Raw genomic sequence first — 22,248 nt, 5'->3', positions numbered from 1 at the left:
GATAACAACACGGACCGAACCGAATCAAAGCCTTATTGGTTCGGTTCGGTTTGGAGTATTGCAACCCCAAAACCAAATCGAACCGCATCAGAAACCGGATGAACCCGAAACCAAACAAAAACCGGCTCAAAACCCGGACCAAAACTGAAACCAAACCGGTAAGGAACCGAAACACTCCAAAATTCATTAAAAAAAATCAAAATTTGCATAGTTTTGTATACATTTGTATGGAAAGTCGAATCCAAACTAGACAAAAAACCAAAACCAACCCGGTTACAAATCGATTTAAGAAATCGAAGACAAACCGAAATCAAACCGCAACGAAACCGAAACTAAACCAAAACTGGAATTTCCTTATTGGTTCGGTTTCGGTTTCATTTTTCCCACACCGAAACCGACTCAACCCAGACCGAAACCGAGCCAGACCAACCGATTGACACCCCTAATGGGAACTGAAATGACCAACCCAATGCTCATGAAATAGAATCTGGCATCTCTTTGGATTGACGTGAATCCAAGAAAAAAAAAAAAGATGTTAAGCTTATTGTTGGATTTGGATCCTCTACTGTGCAATAGAGGTGGCAGCTCAGATCCAATGTCCTAAAATGCTCTACATGAAACTAAGTACCAAGTCAGTGCACTTCGAATTGCTCCAACACGTTAGATCTGAGCTACCACTTCTATTGCTCAGTGAAGCACCTCCAACCCCCCTCTCCCACATTGCCTTTGAGCAGTGACCAGATCGGAACCAATAGCATGAACTATTAAAATTCCGAGTCCCTGACTACCAAACAGGGCTTAAAGATTAAGCACTGAAAGAATGAAAGCTTCGACTCTGAAGGCTGAAGCCATAGTTCACTATCCCTACGAGAACTTTTGATATCAATAATAATTCACAACCAATTCTTCAATGGCGGCTCTCTCCGCCCGATCTTCTCCTCCATGGCCGATCCCTGAGACAAATCCTGCATCTAACCCTAATTCGAATCTCTCCACTGTTCCTCCAGATGAACTCACCACCATCTCTGACCAATCTCAGATTGCAGTAGAGCCTTTTTCCTCTTTGCAACAATCAAGAAATGAAGCTGACAAGCATGTCGAAGATGAAGACGGAGTTGGAGATGATGAAGGTCCCTTCGGTTTTTCTTCTCTCAACTATGCTTTCCTTGATAGTTCTAGTGGAGATGGAGGTTCAGAAGCTCCTTCCAATTTCAGTACACCTTCTTCTCCCTATTCTTTCGTTCAAGACTCTAGTTCCAACCCCTCCTATGCATTTCTTGACAGCCCTAGCGGAGGAAATTCAGATGCTTCTTCCAATTTCGATATCCCTCCTCCCATTTACTCTTATGATCAAAACCCTAGCATCAGCCCCACCTATTCTTTCCCTGAAAACCCTAGCGGAGATGGAGATTCGGTAGCTGCTTCCAATTTCAGTACCCCTTCCCATTCTTTCGTTGAAAACCCTGGCGCCAATCCCAATCTCCATGATAATCTGTCTCCGTCGCTGTCTTCCGTCCCCACGCTTCTTCACCTTTCCTTCAATCAGGACCATGGCTGCTTTGCCGCTGGAACAGATCATGGATTCCGGATCTACAACTGCGATCCCTTTCGTGAAATTTTCCGGAGAGACTTCGACTATGGAGGTGGTATCGGTGTTGTGGAGATGCTCTATAGGTGCAACATTCTTGCACTTGTAGGGGGTGGACCCGATCCGCAGTACCCGATCAATAAGGTCATGATTTGGGACGATCACCAGAGCCGGTGCATTGGCGAGTTGTCATTTAGATCTGAGGTCCGCGCTGTCCGGCTTCGGCGTGATCGTATCATTGTGGTTTTGGAGCAGAAGATATTTGTATACAATTTTGCGGACCTGAAGCTGTTGCATCAAATTGAGACGATTGCCAATCCCAAGGGGCTTTGTGCTGTGTCACAGGTGTCGGGTTCACTTGTTTTGGTTTGCCCAGGGCTGCTGAAGGGTCAGATTAGGGTTGAGCATTATGGTTCAAAACGAACAAAGTTTATCATCGCTCATGACTCGAGGATTGCGTGTTTTGCACTTACCCAGGATGGCGGATTGCTCGCTACAGCTAGCACCAAGGGCACGCTGGTTCGGATATTCGATACGTTGGATGGGACTCTTATTCAAGAGGTATGTGGAAGTTTAACTGTTTCATCTGTTCATTGGTTTTCCCTATATTTTGTATTCTGATTGATGGAGAGAAATCTCGAAAAAGTGACATAGCTCATTCCAAATGTGGTATTTTGCTCATTTATTTTTCCCAGAAGAAGTTTTGGTTCTACTTTTGATTGGGTTCTGATATGGAATCGTGTTGAGTTTTTATCCGTTCTTTCCTTTAGGAGAGCAAAGTTTCCTTTGGAAGTGTAAAATCTAGATGCACAAATGGGGAAATGGTTTATTAGGCATTGATTTGAAGAAATTTTGGGATGCTAATGGCAGCCCCTGATTTGAAGGGGAAAAAAATTGCTGTTGAATGCTATAGCATCTGAAAAATACCTGGCAGCAGTATTTTGAGTAGTAGGCAGAGATCCTGTAGCTAAGGTCATGATGTTTCTCTTTGAGAGTTAATTTCTTAGATACACTTCAAATGTCTAAGGTTCAATGTCATCTGCTGCTACATCTATTCCATGCCTGCCTTGGGTAGTAATGTCATGGGTTCTTTTATTGTTCCATTTTTAAACCTAAAAGTTCTGTTGCTCAATTTCATTTAATTTGATCCTGTTAGTTTCATTTTAGTGTTCTTTTTTGTGTTGCATCTGCTTTCTCTTAGTGTGTGTCTTAGATTCCCATTGTAATAATTCAGGTTGTCAAGTGTTACCTGTTAATACTCCCAAAGGAATAGTGCAGTAGGTAATGCATATTTATTGTAATGGCATAAACACAAAATCTGCATGGAGTAGGTTAATAAATCCTTGATTTTTCTCATCAAAAGGCAATCCATTATTCTTTTGGTCCAACCATGTTTTAAAACATCACTATATGCCCTTTGAGAATGTCGTAGGCGAAGGCAATAACCAGTCTCAAAACTAGAACTAGATGTGACTTGCAGAAACTCAGTAATCAGAGTGAACAGAGTAAACTGAACAATTTATAGAGAAATTTTATAGCAACGAACAGAGTTATCAGATATGCTCCAACTCTGGTTGATTACTCTATGCTGAGCATTGTTCTAGGAATTGATATTGGATCAGCTGAATCAGGTGATTCAAATTGAAATTGGCAGGCCAGTGATAACTATTCCGGGCCAATCCCTTGTCGGCATATCGGTACAGACTGAAAAAAGGCGGAAAATCGGATTTTTTTAAAGAAAACCAGGAGTAGATCTGTCCCATCTGAATCGGTACTGGCCAGAACGATCCTAATCCTGATAAAAAAAAGAGCAACCCAATGCACGAGGCTCCCGCTACTACGGGGTCTGGGAGGGGCAAGTTGTACGCAGCCTTACCCCCTGCTTCGCAGAAGAGGTCGTTTTCAGGTTTTGAACCTGTGACCAACACCTTGCAATAGTGCAACTTAACCATTGTGCCACAGGCTCGTTTTGATCCTAATCCTGTTACTGATTACTAAAACCGTGATGCTGAGATTACTGACCGCCCTCCAAAGATCTTAGAGATCTGAGAGAAACCAGTGGTGCAGAGGGTTCTCTTAGTAGGACTAGGATAACAAAGCAGGTTTGCCGGAGCTGGAAAATTAAGCAATAAACTTCAGATTTTCAACACATATCGGGAGACCCAATAACCAGAAGCTCAAGTCTTAAGTTTGAACCAATTCTAATTAGAATTCTGAGATATGGATGTAGAAAGCACACTGAAACTTAGGGAGAATAGGTGCGCCTGGTTTCAAAAAGAGGAGAAAGCTAACCAGAAAAATTGAGCTGGAAGAATTAGAAACTAAAATAGAAAGAGGATAAGGCAGAATCTGTTATCCTCCTAACCCATGAAGAGAATTACTCTTCCACTCAGATTCCACCTTCGCACTACTGGAAATGTATCCAACACATCATGAATCCATGTAGCCAAGACTGGAAGAAAACTTTAATATTACTAATAAATTCGTGGGTTAGGCCATAGGCCAGTAAATCTATATATAGAATTCATAAACTAACACTCTAACAAGCCTAAACTGACTTGGAAGTCAAACTACAACTTGTAGTAGCCACAATAGAGTTGTATTCGACACTCATATCCAACTAGGACAAGGAGACCACCCTTGGTCCCTAGCTCACATATCAAGTTTTAGTCCGAAGGGAGTTTGGTAAGTAGCAAAATAGAACTTTGAAAATCCAAGGGTATGGGAGAGTGCATAGTAGTGGTCGAAATTGCCTGAAATTTTGCCATATTATGTACTATGTACACTGTAGGTTACTATGGGTATTAAATGTATCATTTTCTGTCTGTGATTCTTGTAAACTCCTCGGAAGCCAAATAACAATGCGGTCTTTCTCTTATATATAAATTATAATATGATTCTATATTACCCAAGACTCCTAGAGTCCGCTCGTGACATTGAAATGGAAAAAATCTTAGAAGAAGTAGAAGAAAGAGTGATTTCGCGGCATGGTCGATCTGTTCCCTCACTTTCTTGCTTTGGCGACTGTGAGCGTTGTTGACAGTGGTTGGAGATGATAAATTATAATATGATTCTATATTACCCAAGACTCCAAGAGTCCTCTCCTGACATTGAAATGGCAAAAATCTTAGAAGAAGTAGAAGAAAGAGTGATTTCTCGGCATGGTCAATCTGTTCCCTCACTTTCTTGTTTTGGCGACTGCGAGCATTGTTGACGGTGGTTGGAGATGGAGATCATGAGGAACCAGCAAGAGGGTTGCACACCAAACGACGCTGTACTTCCAACTGCCAAGTTCCTCGCATTTCGGCTGTAGGGTTTTGACGTGTTTGAATTCTTTTGTCAATTTCTTCATCTTTCTTTAATTTCTGGATTTGTGCCTGATTTAAGGATGATGAAGATCCGTTAGATCCTCCAATGGGTGTCTCCTTGTAAAGTTGTAACGGCTGATTTGCCTTGCTGAGGTTAACTATAGTTCTGAGTCTCTCTGCAACTTCTCTTCTTCTGCGGCAGAAAATTTTTTTTTTTTCCCAAAGTAAATCCAGTTTTACTGATGTGTTGCGATGATGAGTGCTAGAGGAATTGATCGAAAGCATTCATTTGGGTGCTGATGTGATGTTCAATCCTGAGCGGTTACCTGAGCAACAGTAAATCCTTTTCTTTTTTTGGTTTATCTGTAGGCAGGCTGGAGATTTTATTTACTTTTTATTTATTTATTATTATTATTATTTTTTAAATCTCAGTGGCTTAATCTGAGATTCTGAGTAATATGGTAAAAAAAATGTCTCTAGTGAAGCTTTCGTTCTTGAGTTTCAATGGCTGATGGTGGGATGAATCTCAGTTGTCTGATGTGTAGATGTGGTGACTCGGAATTTGCCGCTTTTTTTTATATACCTGAGCAAGTCTACGTGACTCTTAGGATTCCCATTCTTTTTACCCGGCTCGGGTGTCTTGGCCAAATCAAAACTTGGTTTTCCGACAATGTTACTAACTAGTGTAAAAACTGTTGGGTGTGGGGTGGGGTGGGGTGGGGTGGGGTAGGGTAGTAATTTTCCAATTACAAATGGATAGCATCAAGGATCAGTTTTAAACCGATATTTATTTGCGCTAATCATAGACGAGCCAACTAGAGACATGCAAGATCGATCCCTTGGTGTATCCTTTTGGCTGACATTGTTTTGTTGGATGAAACAAAAGCAGAGATAAATGTAAAATTGGAATTATGGAGATCAACCTTGGTATTAAAGGGTTTTAAGATAAGTTGCACAAAAACAGAGTTGGAGTGTCACTTACATTAGTAACAATATGACTGAAAATGAGGTGGTGAAATTGATAATAGGGAGATATCATAAAGTGAAAATTTTAGGTACCTAGGTTTAAATCATAAATAAAGGAGAAATAGAGGATGATGTTGCAGAAAGAATTACAATAAGATGGATGAAGTGGAGGTGTCTGTCCAAAGTGTCGTGTGATACTTATTTCCTTACAACTCAAAAGGAAAATTCTGTTGGCTAACTATACGACCAGCAATGCTATTTGAATGTGGTAGACATGTGCAATGGAGGCCTTTGATTGCTCTATTATGGAGGGATGATTTGATTTAGATTGAAGGAGATAAAAAAGCCATATGTAAGCCTAAAATGACTGTAGGAGAACTGGTAAGGAAGGACATGAATAGCTTAAGACTAGTAACATGTATGGTTTTGAATAGAGCTGATTGGAGAAAAAGTATCCATGTGGCTGACCCCATTTAGTTGGGATACCTATGAGTTGAATTGAGTTGAATTTAGTTGGAAGAAGTGTTCTAAATGTCTTTGAAGGAACACTTTTCAGTTCACTGTTTAATTGGTCAAACAAAGATCAGTTTGGATTAGAAGTGTCCTACAGCCGTGAATGGCCATGATTTATGTTTGATGATTTAGAGATTTCTCGGCATCATAGGAATTGCATCCTCCAAATTCGTGCTTCAATTCTACCGACCAGTAGGAATTGGAGCGTCCTCCTAAAGCTGAAGAAGTGTCTACCTATCAAAAAAAAAAAAAAATTGTAGAACTTTCTATTGAGATGCGGGAATTAGTCGTCCTAATTGGAATCTTGTTTGCTTGCTGAACTTTTTATAACTACTAAATCTGATGCATAGACACACCAATTCGTGGTTGTTTGGACTCATGATCCAAATTTAGCCTAATTGAAAGTTGAAACACCCTGGTTGTACTGAGCAATCATGGATCGTGGTTTTCTTTAGACTGCACTTTTGAAGAAGGATGAATAGAAGAGTCTTGAGGGGATCCTTTCCCCAGCTCGCTCGCGCACTCCTGAAAAGAAAAGGCCTTACTAAGCGAAGAAAAGCCTTACTCAATAAGCGAGAAAACTACAGGGCGCGCTAGCCGTTGCTTGTTCAGTTCTAGCGCGTGCCTTACTCGAGTAGGGGCACCTATACTTACTACTAATGGCTAATGGGGCCGTTGCTTGTTTCATCGCTTCGCTGGGTTCAACGTCAAATTATTCAATTCCACTTTCTTCCAATGATGTGGGGTCATTGAAACCATTTCAGTGGGTTGGCTCCCTGAAAGCGAATAATCTGATCAACTGTAATAGAGAAGGAAATGAGCAGGGTTGCATGCACAGTCATGTAAATTACATGCATGGCTTTAATTTAGCTTCTTTTTTAGGAGAATAGTTCTGTTTGATATTGTATAATATTGCTTACCATACTTAAACAATTAAACTTTCTGGGACTGATTAAAAGACAAAATGCAAATATTTATTAAGATGAAACAATCAATGTAACCTTCCTAAAGAACCTCATCTTTATCATATGATTTGGTGCATACTATTCACTTCAATGGTGTTTTATTAATCACATGGAGTACTTACCGTCTACTGGTATCTTTGTTTTTTGCTTTCGGGTGGTGGTCTTGTACTATTTACTCTTTGATTCTATATCTGCAGTTCCTGTATTTTTGTACCTATGTTGTTTTGAGTTTTGCAACTGCAAACTGGGTGATGTTTGGCTATGCTTTTCTCTCTGAGAAAGCATCTTTTTGGTTGACACTTTCGAATCCAGTTATTTTTGGTTAAGTTTAGGTCCTCTTCTTAATTATTTTAAGTAGGTCTTTGCTGGGTTACCTTGTCATAAAATTAGACTTCTTATATAAACTGAAGGCAAGATCCTGAAGTACCACCTTTTTTTTTTTTTGGATTGATTATTTTAAACTAACCCATTCACAATATTTTAGTGGATTGATAATGTAGTGGTACTCATGAACCAGTGAGATTCAATGAGAGATCAAGTTGTGACAGGATCACAGAAAAACAAAAATGAATATCTTAAAAAGGACTTGTCTGATTTTGCTCGTATTCTGTTGGAAGGCTGTTCTTAACCAGACAGGTAGTCCTGTAAAGTTTGGTCTGAATCTGATGGGCAGATCCACTGATATTGAGAAATCCTACTGGAGTAGGATAGTTCAAGTTCCATAGAATCAAAAGACAGATTAGAGTTCTAATCAGAGTTCAGTTAAGAACTTGAAAAGTTTGAATGAACCAGTAACAGAAAACAGGGAACAAATTAGTAAAACCAACAGAAAACAGGAAACAAGTTAGTGAAACCAAATTCATAAAACTGATATCTTAGGAATCAGGCTTGAAGTAAGATTGTGAAATTGATGGTAGAAACTTAATGATTCAGAGTAGAAATAATAGTAATCAAGTAATAGAACCAGAACAATATTTTAGATTCCAATTAAAGAAATTCGACTTGAAGAAGGTTTGAAACTGACCTGACTTAATAAAGGAAGAAGAAAAGTAAAAAAAGAAAGATATGAATCAGGAAACCCACCTGATCTTCAGGGTTGACATAACATCAAACCCCAGCTTGGAATTACCACCAAGGCCTCCTGGAATCACTAACAGGTTTCTACTGAATCACCACAGTAGAAGAGCTCTGGATCTCGCAGAAAAAAAAGAAGGCAAAATCCAATTTCCATTAATCACATTCGTGTGCAGGGATGTATATAAGACTATATCATGACTCAAATGAAGCCTAAAACGGCTCCGGTCAGTAGTTTGTGGTGGAGGTAGTATTAACTGACTAAAAAAACACTGCATAAATAAAGGAATTCTGCTGAAAACTAGACTGGACTTATGGAGACCTATTCCTGTGTAACTAAAATGCTGTAATAGCAATTGAAATTAAGAAATAGACTCTGACTACACTAACTAAAGCGCAACCCCTTGCATGAGGCTTTAACTGATAAAGTAAATCTCGTATTCCTATTTCTTACCCATATTTTAGGCTCATTAAAGTGGCTTATTACAAAGAAAACCGCCCAACATTTATTAACTCAATTGAAGGCTTATTTCCACTATAACATTGATCAATCCTCGGTAATTGACACCTGTAGATTCCAAATGGATTAATTTTGTAGACAAGAACCTAGTCTTACTAGATGTCTGGAAAGCTCATAGAATGCACCCCCAAAAAAAAAAGTTACATTTGCAGAATATTTTAAACTTTTCAACTTTCCTCTAGATAACTTAACAACGAACTGTGAGGGCAGCATATGCAACATGGTGAGGCTGGCAATCAGATAGATCTACTTGTAAATTCATCACATGGAGCCCTCATTGACTTGGGCAGATAACTTTGGTAGCTTTTTCTGCTTTTAGTGTAGTGTTGGCCTTAATAAGGTGGCACAATTTTACATGCTCTCTGCACCTTCCCTTATACTGTGAATAAACGGATATATGATGCAGGTACGTAGGGGTGCTGATAGAGCAGAGATCTACAGCCTAGCTTTCTCTTCTACTGCACAGTGGCTAGCCGTGTCAAGTGACAAAGGCACAGTTCATGTCTTCAGCCTCAAGGTTAATTCAGGATCTCCAGGAAATGATAATACACAAAATGTATCTGGGCCCAATAATGCTTCCCCATCAACTGGTTCATCACTGTCTTTCATTAAAGGTAACATCCCTTTAGTTTTACTCTATGTGTTTTAATAGAATAATTAAAATATGGGGTAGAGAACGCTACTGGATGTGTGGCCCCAGCACCAGCTCGGGGCCCATTTGGAGTGTGTCGAGGCATCCAACATGGAGGGGCAGGGTGGTCATTTTGCCACCCGTGTCTGTGTGCATGAGTAAACAACCGGGTAGTGTTCTTTTCTCCTTAAAATATGTAATCAAATGCCCCAGTTGGAATGGTATTATTATGATCAGTTGACCCTGCCTGAGAAACTCATGGTGTATTTTATGTTCCCTCTACTTTAAACCGAGATTTATGAGGGTATATTTTCACTTCGACTGCAGTAGACATCCTATTTCTTTCCCCTTTTTATAGTTTTGCTTGTAATCCATAATTGATATTACCTGAGTGAGCATAGAAGAATGAAGTTTGATAACCATAATGTTTCTCATTTCTTTTTCACCCTTCTTGGTGGAAAAATGAACCGATGAAGCCAAAAGTTTTCTTAAAAATAAGGTTGTGTTTTATGTGTGCAGGGGTGTTGCCAAAGTATTTTAGCTCAGAATGGTCAGTTGCACAATTTCGTCTACGTGAAGACTCTCAGTACATTGTTGCTTTTGGCCATCAAAAGAATACGGTTCTTATTCTTGGCATGGATGGAAGGTGAGGTTTCAAATGATTGAAATTCCATGGTTAATGAAATGTTGCTAAAGTCCCACAGCAGCTCACCCATATAGGCTCCATGAAACTAATTGTGTGAAGTTTTGGAGCATGTGGCAATTGTTGAACTCAATATTTTTAGAATTAGTTGGATGCTTGAAAATACTTGGGGAAATCTCAAACATGGTTAGCCTGTTGAAAGATGGTCCTCAAAATTTGGCATATGTTTAGACAAGCTTCAGAGGGTATCATCCTATCTATCCATTGCCATCATCAACCCTGATCATGGAACATATTTGACAACTCATCATGCTTTTCCGTGGGAGATGGATATCCCAGGATCATGGGTTCAGGTGTCAGTTGTATGGATCAGGCGATCCATATCGTTGGTAGTGGTTACCTATGGGCTGGTCGTAGATTTTGATGAGATAGTTGTGGAACCTTAATTTGTCAGCAAAGGGCTTGTTTTGTGGCTCTTATACCATATATAAGAGCATCAATGGGCAGTATCTTTTTCTGGAACTGGTTCTTACCAGCCGATTTTTCATGGTCTGAATGGTCAATCTGATCGGACCCAATCCATATTGGTAGCAGCCTAGACCAACCTGCTCGCTAATGCAGTTAGTGTCCAAAGTTTTGGTTATTAAAGGGCAAATAATGAGAAAAGAAAGTTAAAACATTGAAACTGTATTCATTCATCCTTGAAAGTTGTAATTTTTTTTTTTTTTTGGAGTAAGTTTTATGTTTTGCTTAGCGGTAGGAAGTATAGTAATTTGACGATGTGTTGGATTTGCAGCTTGTATCGATGTCAATTTGATCCGGTGACTGGTGGTGAGATGACTCAACTGGGATATTACAACTTCCTGAAGCCAGATGATACTTCTTCCTAGACTAGAGCTGAAGGCATGTTTTTAATTTTTAACTTTGGCTTTTTTAGTGTCTTTTATGATTTTATCTTTCTAAAATCTCTTTTTGGGACTGAATAAATTGTACATAGCTTAGTACAGGTGGGTGTCTCTGGAATGTAGATAGCGAAAAAAAAAAAAAGGAGAGAAAGGCATACAAATAAGTATTTTCTGTTAACAGAGGACATGATTGTATATTGTATGTCTGGACATTGTATACCCATGGTAACCATCCAAAAGAAATACTGTGTTTTCTGTGATTACCTTAGATTTCAGCTGCCTCTGTGTTGTGCCTCTTGATTACTTGGACTGATAATAAGAATTTTGTGCTGGTCAATTTCAATTTGTATTCCAGGATTTGTGTACAATTTGATTAACAGAACTTAAATATATGGCATTGGATGTGCTGAAAATAATTACTGATTTAAAAGTAAATAGAGGAAGGAGGAAGCACAGCTCAACCTGTGGAGGTGTGCGTCCACTGTGGAGACTCCCCTTATAATTGTGATGGCCAATTGCTTCTTGCTATCTTTCTATTTGATTGTTACTTGGTTTCGTTTGGTGGACGGTATTGAACCTTGTATCAGCTAACCCGGAAACTGATACAGACTGGCGCAGATCCGCCTGGATTGGACAGGTTTGCCCTTGGAATTCCTAGAAAATCAGGTTTTTTTTTCCCATGAGGTGCGTCTTGCCTAACGGTAAAAGTACGATCTGGTGATCAAGCGATCAAAACAGTAACTAGACATTCTTTCTTAGGGTAAAGCTATGTAGTTTTCGTCCTCCCAAACTTCGCACATCAAAAGTCATGTGTACCGAATACGCCCCTTTGGATATTGGTGAAGATCTCACTAGAACATGGGGTCTAGGAGTGGTCAATGCTCACTGGTGTGAAACGCGTAATCTTTGGGTTGGTAGGCGGTAGTAGGTAGTAGGTAGTAGGTAGTAGGTAGGTTCAGTAATCTACTCTCTAATCCCATTTTCCATTCTTAAAATTTTCTCCTCCATCTATTTGGTTCCTGTGGTTATCAATTTAGTAATTTGTCCTTGGTGTCCTCTCCTCTGCAAGCTAACTTCATCTTGTCTCGTGGAGCTTTCAAATTTCAAAAGTAGAACAGTCAGAGCTTGTCCTTCTAGAAAAGTATAGATTTGCAGAAGCTGGATAGAAAAGCATAATTAAATGTGAAAACAACATCTTATCCGAAAGTCATGGGGATTCATTCATGAAAACCCCGAGGAGAAAAGTCAATCTATACTTACTGGTAATTTCTCAGAGCACATGATTGCCATTGACTGACCATGAGGGAGGTTCTGTAATGGTGGGGACCCATTGAAATCTATCTAATTAAAGACTTGTTACCAATCAACTTGGAGAAATTTGACAATTTGTGGCCGTAGCCATCTCTGCAATTGTGTTTATAAAGGTAAGGAACCCTCTTTATGTTTCAAAGCAGTAGTCTAATCTGATCCCTTTCATCTCCTCCTTTCAAGAAATTAAACAAGCAAGTAACAGATCCAATCCATACATCATCATCAATGGCGTTGAAGCTTTATGGAGTTCCCATGTCGACCTGTACCTCCCGTGTCCTGGCATGTCTGCACGAGAAGTGCGTAAATTTTGAGCTCGTCCCCGTCAATCTCGCCGTCGGCGAGCACAAGCAGCCTCCTTTCCTCGCTAAGAATGTACTGTACTGTACTTATCCATCATCATCATCATCATCTCTGTTTCTTCCTTTCTTCAAAAATTTCAAATATATTTGATATCTTCTTTTTTATTTAATGATGATCTTACCTAAATAGATATTGAAATTGATGATGGTTGCAGCCATTCGGTGTGATTCCTGTTCTGGAAGACGGAGATCTAACGCTATTCGAATCTAGAGCGATTACGGCGTACGTGTCAAAGAAGTACAAGGATCAAGGTGAGGATCTGCTGAGACTTAAAGGGGGAAACTTCAAGGAAGAAGCCATGGTAGGGGTATGGATCGAAGTGGAAGCACAGCAATACTCCCCTGCCATTACACCTATCATCTCCGAGCACTTCTTGGCTCCTATGAGAGGCAGGACACCTGACCAGAAGGTGATCGATGATGGGGTTGAGAAATTTGGGAAGGTATTGGATGTGTACGAGGCAAGGCTATCGCAGAGCAAGTACTTGGCTGGGGATTTCTACAGTCTTGCAGATCTTCATCATCTCTCTTATACCCATTACTTCATGAAGTCTCCTTGGGCTTCCATGATCAACTCACGTCCTCATGTTAAGGCCTGGTGGGAAGACATCTCTTCAAGGCCTGCTTTCCAGAAGGTCTCTCAGGTCATGACTATTGATAACAAGAAATAAATGAACAAATACTATTATCACCATCATCATCTTCATTAGCTAAGTACTATTAGCTACTAGTTTACTACTCTTAGAATGAATCAGAGAATCCTTTAATATAGGAAATAAGACGTTCAGCATCTTTGTTCTGTTTTTTTTTTCTGTTCTGGGTATGATTATAATGAATATTACAGAGACAATAAATTGGGTTTTTGAGGTGAGATGTGTTTTGGGTTTCCTCAGAATGTAAGTTTTTCCAGCTCATGGTTATGGTTCATCACATTACAGATTCGCAATTTTATTTTTTTTTTATCTCATTGAGGACGAAAGGCTCTGCAACCCATTTTGGCAGAATTAAAATTAATTAGAAAGCACAGCTCTTATTGATTCTTTGAGCTTTCTTCTTTCACTTCAAAGTTCAAGACACCAAAATGGACCATGAGAGGCAAAATCTTGGAAGTCTTACAAAACTATGATTCTATGAACAAAGGATCTATTTAAGTAGTCCAGACCCTGGTTAAGGGATCATCAGTATCAACACCAACTGACCATACCTTAAACTTGATATGTCGAAAGCCTATGACAAACATTGGTGTGATATGATCTGCAAGTTTTTTGTGAGTACCTTCTAACTCAAATTAGAATGGAGCAACTTTGATCTATTGACTCTTCAAGAGGCATTCGACAAGGCTATCTCGACTACTACAAGTTTATTGACATTTGAATTTATTAAAAATCATTCATTTGTTCTTCGTTGATGACACTCTCCTTTTTTGGCTGTGCAATGAAAGAATGTATCACTACACTCAAATCCATTTTGCATTTATGTGAAGATCTTTTAGAACAATGAATTTATCTTGCCAAAAGTGGAATTTACTCACGATAATACACATGATAAAATGGGAAAAGAAATGGAGAAAGAACCTTGTTGGCCTATTGTTGCCTATGGTAATGCGCAAAAGCATCTTCAATGCAGGAGGCATTTGCACCCAATGTCCCAATGTATTGTAAATTAGATCTCCTAAGTAATAGGGAATGAAATCAGAATCCAGCTCCTCCCTAACATGTTAGGCACCAATTGTGGCATCCAACGGCTAGGAGGACCAAGACACATACCCCAACACATGGGCACGCACCCTAGGCCCTGCCATCCATCGCATGCCACGTTGGGGTTACAATTTAATTTATAATAATTTCTCTACTACCGAACTTGATGCCTCTTACCTAACCTCATAGTCATTGTCCTAATCAACTTCAAATACCCAAATTTAAACTCTTTTTATGGAAAATCTCTCTAAACACGTCATTTTTAATTTGGAAAACCCTTGTAAGGTAAAAAGTGAAAAATCACAAGTGAAAACCATTTTTCTTTTGTAAGAACAAGTGAAAACTTTCAGTATAATAATCATAATCATGGGGTTACAAGATCTTCTCTCTAAACAACTACTTTTAATAGAAAGAACAATATCAATCCACAATCCAACACCTCCCCTTTCTTCTTTCATTTCCCTTTCACCAGTGAGTAAAGCCAAAATTAAGTCAGTGATACAAACTGACTTTAGGTATGGGTGAATAGTGAGTGATGTAATATTCAAGAAAAAATGGTAAATGATGAGAAAGGATCAACTGCTCCAATAGTGAGTGATGTATTATTTAAGAAAAATGGGTAAATGATGAGAAAGGATCAACTGTTCCTACGATCAACATCTAACACCTGTTCCAATTCCATGCAAACCCATCAATCCAAATTAAAAACATTAGAAGAACTGTCAAAGCTTGGCCTTCAAGAAAAGTTCAGATTCGCAGAAGCTATAGCTATTCCACAGTTGCCATAAAAGAAACAAAACGATTTGTGCTGAAAGAAAAAACGTCGACAGCAGGGTTCGAACCTGCGCGGGCGAAGCCCAACAGATTTCAAGTCTGTCTCCTTAACCACTCGGACATATCGACTTCTTGTTTGCTAATATTTATTTTTTTGAATTAAACTTAAAAGACCATGCATCATCATGATAAATTAAATTTGGGGATTTTCCCTTTTATAATTCCAACAATTTGAATTGGATCGATTGGATCGGTTGATTTAGATCAGAATTAATCATGATTGATTCAACCAATTTTTACCAATTCTGCTTCGTTTTTGGTTAATTCAGATCTAATCAGCACTGAGCCAGTGAGTGATTTAATCCATGATTCCACCTTCAATCTAGTCCATTGGGAGGGTGAGAGTGATTTTGAATGCTCCCCACCAAGTCTATAAATCAAATGTTAGGGGGTGGGTATTGGGCATTTCAAACATTTCAAACCTTTCAGGTATGCTCAGTGGGTGAAAACTACAGAGTCTTACTCTAAGAGTGTCGAAAGACTATTGCAATCACTTAACCACCATGTCGGAATAATCATACATTCATATCTTCCCATTGGACTAAGCATGCCCCTTCTTTCTTCCTTTTTGGCCATGATTTTAAATCTTGTGATTTTTTATTCGCATAATTTCATACCAAATGGCCACTAAAGACTCTTACAATGGATCAAAATATCACTTGTGATTTATCATCAGAAGCATATTTTGATGATCACAGTATTTCCCAATCCAAACTCCAAACAGAGAATCAAATACAGATAGCTAGCAACTCATCTCAATCTCAATTTGTCTTATAAAACTGTAAGAAATTAGAACAAACTAACATTATATGTTACTGAAATACAATACAAAATTTTGAATCTATACTCTTTTTGAAGGGGAAAAAAGAAAAGAAAAGAAAAGTATCTAAAACAGAACAATGGGAAAGAGGCAGATGTGATCTCTTTAGCCTCACTGATCTGCACCACCACATGTACTTCGGCGGTTTTACAGTGATCTTGAAGGCTTCTCTTATCACAAGCTGCCTCCAGCACTTGCAGGCACAGTGATCCTTAAGGCTTCTCTTCAAGGCTTTGCTGGAAGTAGACTCCCGAGTGTCTCACTTTCAAGTTTGGTTTAAGTTTTTCTTGAACTGCCTTCCTGTGTCTCCATGTATGGCACATAAAGGAATAAAGTGAAGAGATCATAGCTCACATGAAGATTATGAAACCTAAATAAAGCTTCTGTAGCATGACAGTTGCAAGTCATGAATTTTCTCACCCCGGAATACAAAGTAATTTAAAACTGTATAACCAGTCACATTTTTTCTTCTGGCCAATGAGTGACATCATTTTATGAGAGCACTGAATGGTGGTTGATACATTGCATGATCCAAATTGATTTTGGTGCGGACTGTTTTTTCCCCCATACAGGGTGTACTTCAAGCCAAGTTATCAGAAACATTGAAAAGGGCTCCTGAAAGAGGTAAAGATGAGCAAATTCACAAGATGAGGGAATAACACATAATCTGGCTGAAGAGTCCTTCTAACTTTTACCTTCAGCCAATCAACCCCTCCAGATACCAAATCTTTTATCACATCATTCACTCAGGGCAGATTTCCTACAAATACAGCCATAACTGCCATATGACAGGTCAACTAGGGCTCAAATCCAGCAAACATATTATCCATATCATCTTCCACTCGACCTAATTTTCAGACCTGACTTCTCAATGTAGCAACATAATCCACCCTCCCCCACCCCCCCCCCTAAATAGAATATAACCAAACAGTCAAAACGACCAACCATAAGCTGTATGTGCTGGATGGGTTTCCAGCCTTGTAGCCAGAATCTTACAACTAAGAATTTATCTTCCCACCATGATTGATACTTAGAAGGGGTCTCCAGCACCATTTGTCCAGTCTCTCCATTGAGAAAGCTAGCATAAAATGAATGTAGTACCCAGACGAACTTGTAGGATTTCTACAAGCATCAGTCCAATACTACTTCTAATGATCCTAAAACTGGCCATCCATTTTTTTTTCATCATCATAATAAAAGAAAACTGGCAAAACATGATGTAGAAAGAAATAGTCAACCAGAAAAGGAAGACAAATAGTTAGTTGATCTGATTAAGGAGGGCTAGAACTGAAAAAACTAATACTGATTGACCAACTCTTCGACAAATGATATGATCAAAATCATATGTTTTAACATCAAGGACAATTGGAAATGGAAAATTAATATGATTGACCAAATCTTTGGCAACTATAATGATCAGATCACTCTTTGGCAACTGGTATGACCAGATCCTTCTGCTTTAAGCAACAAATGTAAAATTGAAAATGAAAAATGAAATTGGCATACCCGCGGTAAAAACACAAAGAATGAAAGAATGACCTCATGGCAGGTGTTTTGCCTTCTGTATGATTTTTTTTTTCTTGTGGGGTTGGGGGGGTTTGAGGGAATTGGGAATCATTCTCCTGTAAAGTGTTTTACATGTCTGGGTTTGCCTCCTCTGGCACGACAGTCAGAGTTACTAGCTTGTTGTTTGCTCTTTTGACAATCACCTTCAAGGGTTTCCCAACCTTATCTCCCATTATCTCAATGATCTGCAATTCCAAATAGAATCATGAATTAGACGCAGTCCTAGGGCTGACAGTACATAGGGGCTATCCTCAGCTATTGAGAGAAGGGGTAACTGTGGATAGAAACTTGTGGAGTACCTCCTTGATGCTTCCAACAGGCTTCCCTTCAAATTCAATAACTACATCTCCTGGGCGGAATCCAGCATGATCAGCTGGGGACCTTGGCGTTACCTGTTGGCAGTTCAGGAAACTATCAAAAATGCAAACAGGTGTCCATACAGTAATCATTCCAGAAAGTTGACAAGTCCATAAAATGTAGACATTTTATGACTGTGCGAGGAAGAAATGGTAACAATGGAGAATGCCAGAAATAATGGGAAAAAGATACAACTAATCCAGCTCTGATACATCCTGAGCCTATTTTCTCCCTTGCTAAGAATTTCCATGCTCTCTCTTTCTCACTTCTCTCTCTGGCTATTTTCCAAATGAAAATCCACCCTATATTAAGCAGAGGACTTTACAACTTAGCAATGCCTGCCATAATGCATGTGTCTTACATCAATAAGCATATTTGTCCCCAAAAAAAAAAAATTTCTGAAAGGGGTCGTTGGAGTGTTGGCCTCTCATTTGTAATTTTATTTCTAGTACTTGATATAGTAACATAATGTTACATTGAACAAAAGGAAGGGGGAAGAAGTGGAGGCTTACCATGGGCACAAGCACACCTTTGCTGACATCAGGGAACAACGGATCTCTTTCCTTCAACTGAGCTATAATCATCTCATTAAGATCGAGCATTTTCAACCCAAGCCAAGGCCGAACAACTCGTCTGCACAGCATTAGAATCTGACATCAGTAACCTAAACTAAGTCTCTAAAGATGCTGTCAACTACATTAAGTTACTCGTTAAACAAATTACTTGCTTCTTTTAGACACGTCCAATTTGATGAAGTGTGTCACGAGTCATGGATAAACAATAAAAGTTTATTCAACTCTGCTGAAAAAATCGACTTACCCAGAACAGAGAAGGATAGAGAAAATTATTGGATTGAAGTTGTTTTAAGAAAAAAATCCCTCAATAATTGCAAGACAAAGGTTTTAGAATCAAAGGATCTAAACATCTAGAAGCATTCTTGTCTTAAGATTTAACTTTGAGCCATGTTACAACACAACTCAACTTAGCCATCTCCAACCAAATGAGCTCAACTAAACAGATCCAATTTCCCATTCAACTCGCCTGCACTAATCGTGAAACTCTCTCCCTCCCTTCCCTTCACTCAACATTCTCTTCTCACCACTTCTTCCCATGTCATTTTTGGTTTATCCCTTGTTCCCTAACTCCTCTAGTCTGCATCATGCCACTCCTTACTAGAGTGATCAATGGCTTCAGTTGCAAAATCTGGAAATGAACTCAGCTTAATGTGTACCTATGAATTTCCCCTTGACATTATTAGTACAAGTAAGTTGGTGAAATTGCTCAAAATTAACCGTTGATTCCAAATTCGGCATGAGAACCAATTGATGCAAACTGGTGACTCAAAACACAACATACCCATTTTTCTTAAAGTGCTCAACAATCTTGGCAACTGAGTCAATTGGTACAGCAAAACTCAACCCATCAGCAGCCATTATTTTCATAATATTAACTCCAATGACTTCTCCATTAAGATTAACAAGCGGTCCACCGGAGTTTCCCTGAGCAATAGAATATAACAATTAAAAAGAAGTATATCAACAAAAGCAAGGAGAGCTAAATTGCTCACTAAATCAAACATTTAGTGCCATAAATGAGGCTATCCCAATCGCATTTTTAAGTGTGAAAGAAGAAACATTTTGAAAGCTACATTCAGAAAAGAATAGAAATCTCATGCCTAATAGAACATAGGCACAGAAAGACTCATAAATAAAACAAAGTTTTCCTGAAACTGATCATGTTATAGAAGAAAATTAATTAGGTTTCTACCACACAGCGCAACCATTGAAGCTAAAGGTGAAGAAGTTTAAGATGTCATTAAGATTGTCCAATTGGGCCTCGGAAGACTATTTTTCCCATCGTCGGGTTTTATGGGCCTTGACTTTTATTTTTGGGTTCATTGATGTAATAAGCCTCTTTTAAAAGCTCATATATAGGGTCTCAATTCAAAAATACGGAATTGAATTATAGTAAAGTCTAATTAGAGTCCTATTTCTTTATTTATTTATTATTAAGTGTTTTAGTTTGGCTGGAAAAGGTCTCTAAGTCCAACCTTATTTCAGTCTTTTTCCATTATTATTTCAACTAATAAGTTTAAGTTACCTCATTAGTTTTGTTGGTTTAGGCCTTTCTTTAAAAACAAAGTATTCTATATCAGTTTGAAAGGTGCTACAGTCTTGCACACAAATTTGGGTGATAAAATTTGGCTTGTTGACTTTGTTCTATGGTTACTCAGTTCCAGCACCTTACTATAGTGGTTCAAGAAGTTGATTGTGGTGATTCCAATCGAGGCCTGGTAGTAATTCCAAGGTCATATTCTTCTTTCTTCCCAATCTTCTTCTTTATTCAATGAAAAAATTCAATTAAGTTCCTGCACACCTTTTCTTTTCAGTTTCAGTTTCTGTTTCTTCAAGTTCACTGATATTCTATCTAGTTGGATTTGTTATTCCCTTTGCTTAGTGAAACTGTGGAAGCCCTGAATAGATTTCTAAAACCAAGATTGCAGTTTCTGTTAAATTCTGTTTTCCTACTCCAAATGGGTTTTCTCAGAACTTTTGATCTTCAAGTCTGATTTCAGTTCTACTTTCAGCTCTTAAAACCAGTTGTGCCTCTTGACTGATTTCTGAACACAATATTCAATCACAAAAACAACATAGCCTTATCCCCATGAAATGGGGTTGGCTACATGGATCCTTGCTCTCCAATCAGCTCTTGAATTCAAAAATCGATTCTGCTGCAGTTTTCTGAGAATCCAAATCACAGTTTGATTTATGAAATTATAAGTTTCTGGTATCTGATTTGAGTTCAGATCCCTGCATCCTATATTGTTGGTTTTTCTGGTCCTTTATTGCGATTCTCTCAGTTTACAATGCACTATTAGCTACTGATTACAGTCTCCTAAGATCCCCCATCAATTCCCCTCTTTTGAGCTGCTTGACCGCTAGGCAATGGATTGTCTTGAAGTTTCAGTATTCTATTCTATCCTTAAAATCAAGCCCCCAGCAAGGATATTGCTCGGATTTGATCAATTGATTTGATTCAATCAGAATTGTCCTGAAATCTGGAAATTTCCCTCGTCAGTTACCTTCTCAAGTCTGGCCACCTAACCATCCCAATATCCCATCATACTCACCTAGGGAACAATCATCCTACCATGCAATAAGTTATTTCATCAAGTTCCAATATACTTCCAAAAGAAAGAAAATATTACCTCATTGATTGCACAATCTGTCTGTAGATACTCTCTACGCATCCCACCAAGACCTAAGTCACTACTTTTACGGTCAACACAACTATAATAAAAGAAGAAAAGCAGAAGGGAACAAAAAAGAGTATTAGAAAATAGTGATGAAAAACAAAAGTAGTCCGCTGCAGCGACAACAGTAAATATTAGTAGTGGCTTGGTGCATATTTAAACCTCTATTGGGAGCAAAAGATTCACTGTATTACCTGACAATACCAGCTGTAATAGTATTTTGAAGGGAAAGGGGACAGCCCATGGCAATCACCCAGTCTCCTGGACGAAGCTTAGATGATGATCCAAGTTTAGCTGTTGGCAGTGGAGTTTTTGATTTGATCTTCACAACAGCAATGTCAGAATGAAAATCAGCGTTGACAACTGTACCTTCAAATGTCCTACCATCTTGTAGAGTCACATCAACCTGCACCAAAATATGAAAATACACAACATCACAACTTAGATTCATGCATGTCAATCCGTTGCAGTATAAATGATCAAGGAAAAACTAAAGGAGTTGAAAGGGAAAGACAATAATCAATCTAAACGTTAAAGAGATCAAAAGCAACCAAATGTATAAAGTTATTGAGGGAAATAGTTCTATTAATCTGCCAGGAAAAATTCATTATAGATTTCATCAAGGGGGATAGATACTTATTTGGGCTCTGTTGGTAAGAAGAGTGGGTGAAACAGAATTTCTTGTTAAGAAATAAAAGTGAGTGAAATAGAAAAAGTTCAATAAGAACTAAGAAGAACAAACATCTTCATTCTGCTTCAAACCCAACTAGAATCTTAGGGCCCGTTTGATAACGTTTCTACCGTTTCTTGAACCATAAATAAGTAAAAATTTCTATTTCTATTTCTGAAAATAAGTGAAACGGAACAGTTTTATCAAACGCTTTTTACTCCATTTCTGCTGTTTCTGGAAACAGAACGGAAGAAACGCGTTTCTTGAA

General features: G+C 38.6%; 3 protein-coding genes and 2 non-coding genes across 5 annotated transcripts; 3 read left to right on the top strand and 2 right to left on the bottom strand.

The window, feature by feature from the left end:
* The first annotated feature begins 626 nt into the window (after positions 1-626).
* LOC122082016 (autophagy-related protein 18a-like) lies at positions 627-11,376 on the top strand. The gene is made up of 4 exons (XM_042649506.1): positions 627-2,149; positions 9,341-9,548; positions 10,085-10,211; positions 11,005-11,376. The coding sequence occupies exons 1-4, from the start codon at positions 911-913 to the stop codon at positions 11,096-11,098; spliced, it is 1,668 nt and encodes a 555-aa protein (XP_042505440.1). The 5' UTR covers positions 627-910; the 3' UTR covers positions 11,099-11,376.
* Positions 5,144-5,230, top strand: LOC122086955. The gene has a single exon (XR_006142584.1). It is a non-coding gene; the product is annotated as a small nucleolar RNA snoR128 (small nucleolar RNA).
* An 865-nt stretch (positions 11,377-12,241) lies between the features above and the next one.
* On the top strand, positions 12,242-13,656 carry LOC122082024 (glutathione S-transferase F13). Its single transcript, XM_042649518.1, has 2 exons — positions 12,242-12,796; positions 12,939-13,656. Exons 1-2 carry the CDS (start codon positions 12,650-12,652, stop codon positions 13,452-13,454), a joined length of 663 nt encoding a protein of 220 aa, XP_042505452.1. The 5' UTR covers positions 12,242-12,649; the 3' UTR covers positions 13,455-13,656.
* Positions 13,657-15,301: 1,645 nt separating this feature from the next.
* On the bottom strand, positions 15,302-15,383 carry TRNAS-UGA. Its single transcript has one exon. It is a non-coding gene; the product is annotated as a tRNA-Ser (tRNA).
* Positions 15,384-17,422: 2,039 nt separating this feature from the next.
* On the bottom strand, positions 17,423-21,716 carry LOC122082010 (putative protease Do-like 14; the record flags this gene model as incomplete). The annotated part of the gene is given in 6 exon segments (XM_042649493.1): positions 17,423-17,885; positions 18,000-18,092; positions 18,570-18,690; positions 19,414-19,556; positions 21,266-21,347; positions 21,505-21,716. Coding segments are annotated over 6 exon segments (768 nt in total), but the record flags the coding sequence as incomplete, so codon positions are not given.
* Between the last annotated feature and the right edge of the window lie 532 nt (positions 21,717-22,248).

This window comes from Macadamia integrifolia, chromosome 1, assembly GCF_013358625.1.
Source record: "Macadamia integrifolia cultivar HAES 741 chromosome 1, SCU_Mint_v3, whole genome shotgun sequence".
Taxonomy (NCBI): domain Eukaryota; kingdom Viridiplantae; phylum Streptophyta; class Magnoliopsida; order Proteales; family Proteaceae; genus Macadamia; species Macadamia integrifolia.
This window is presented reverse-complemented; position numbering and strand designations above follow the sequence as displayed.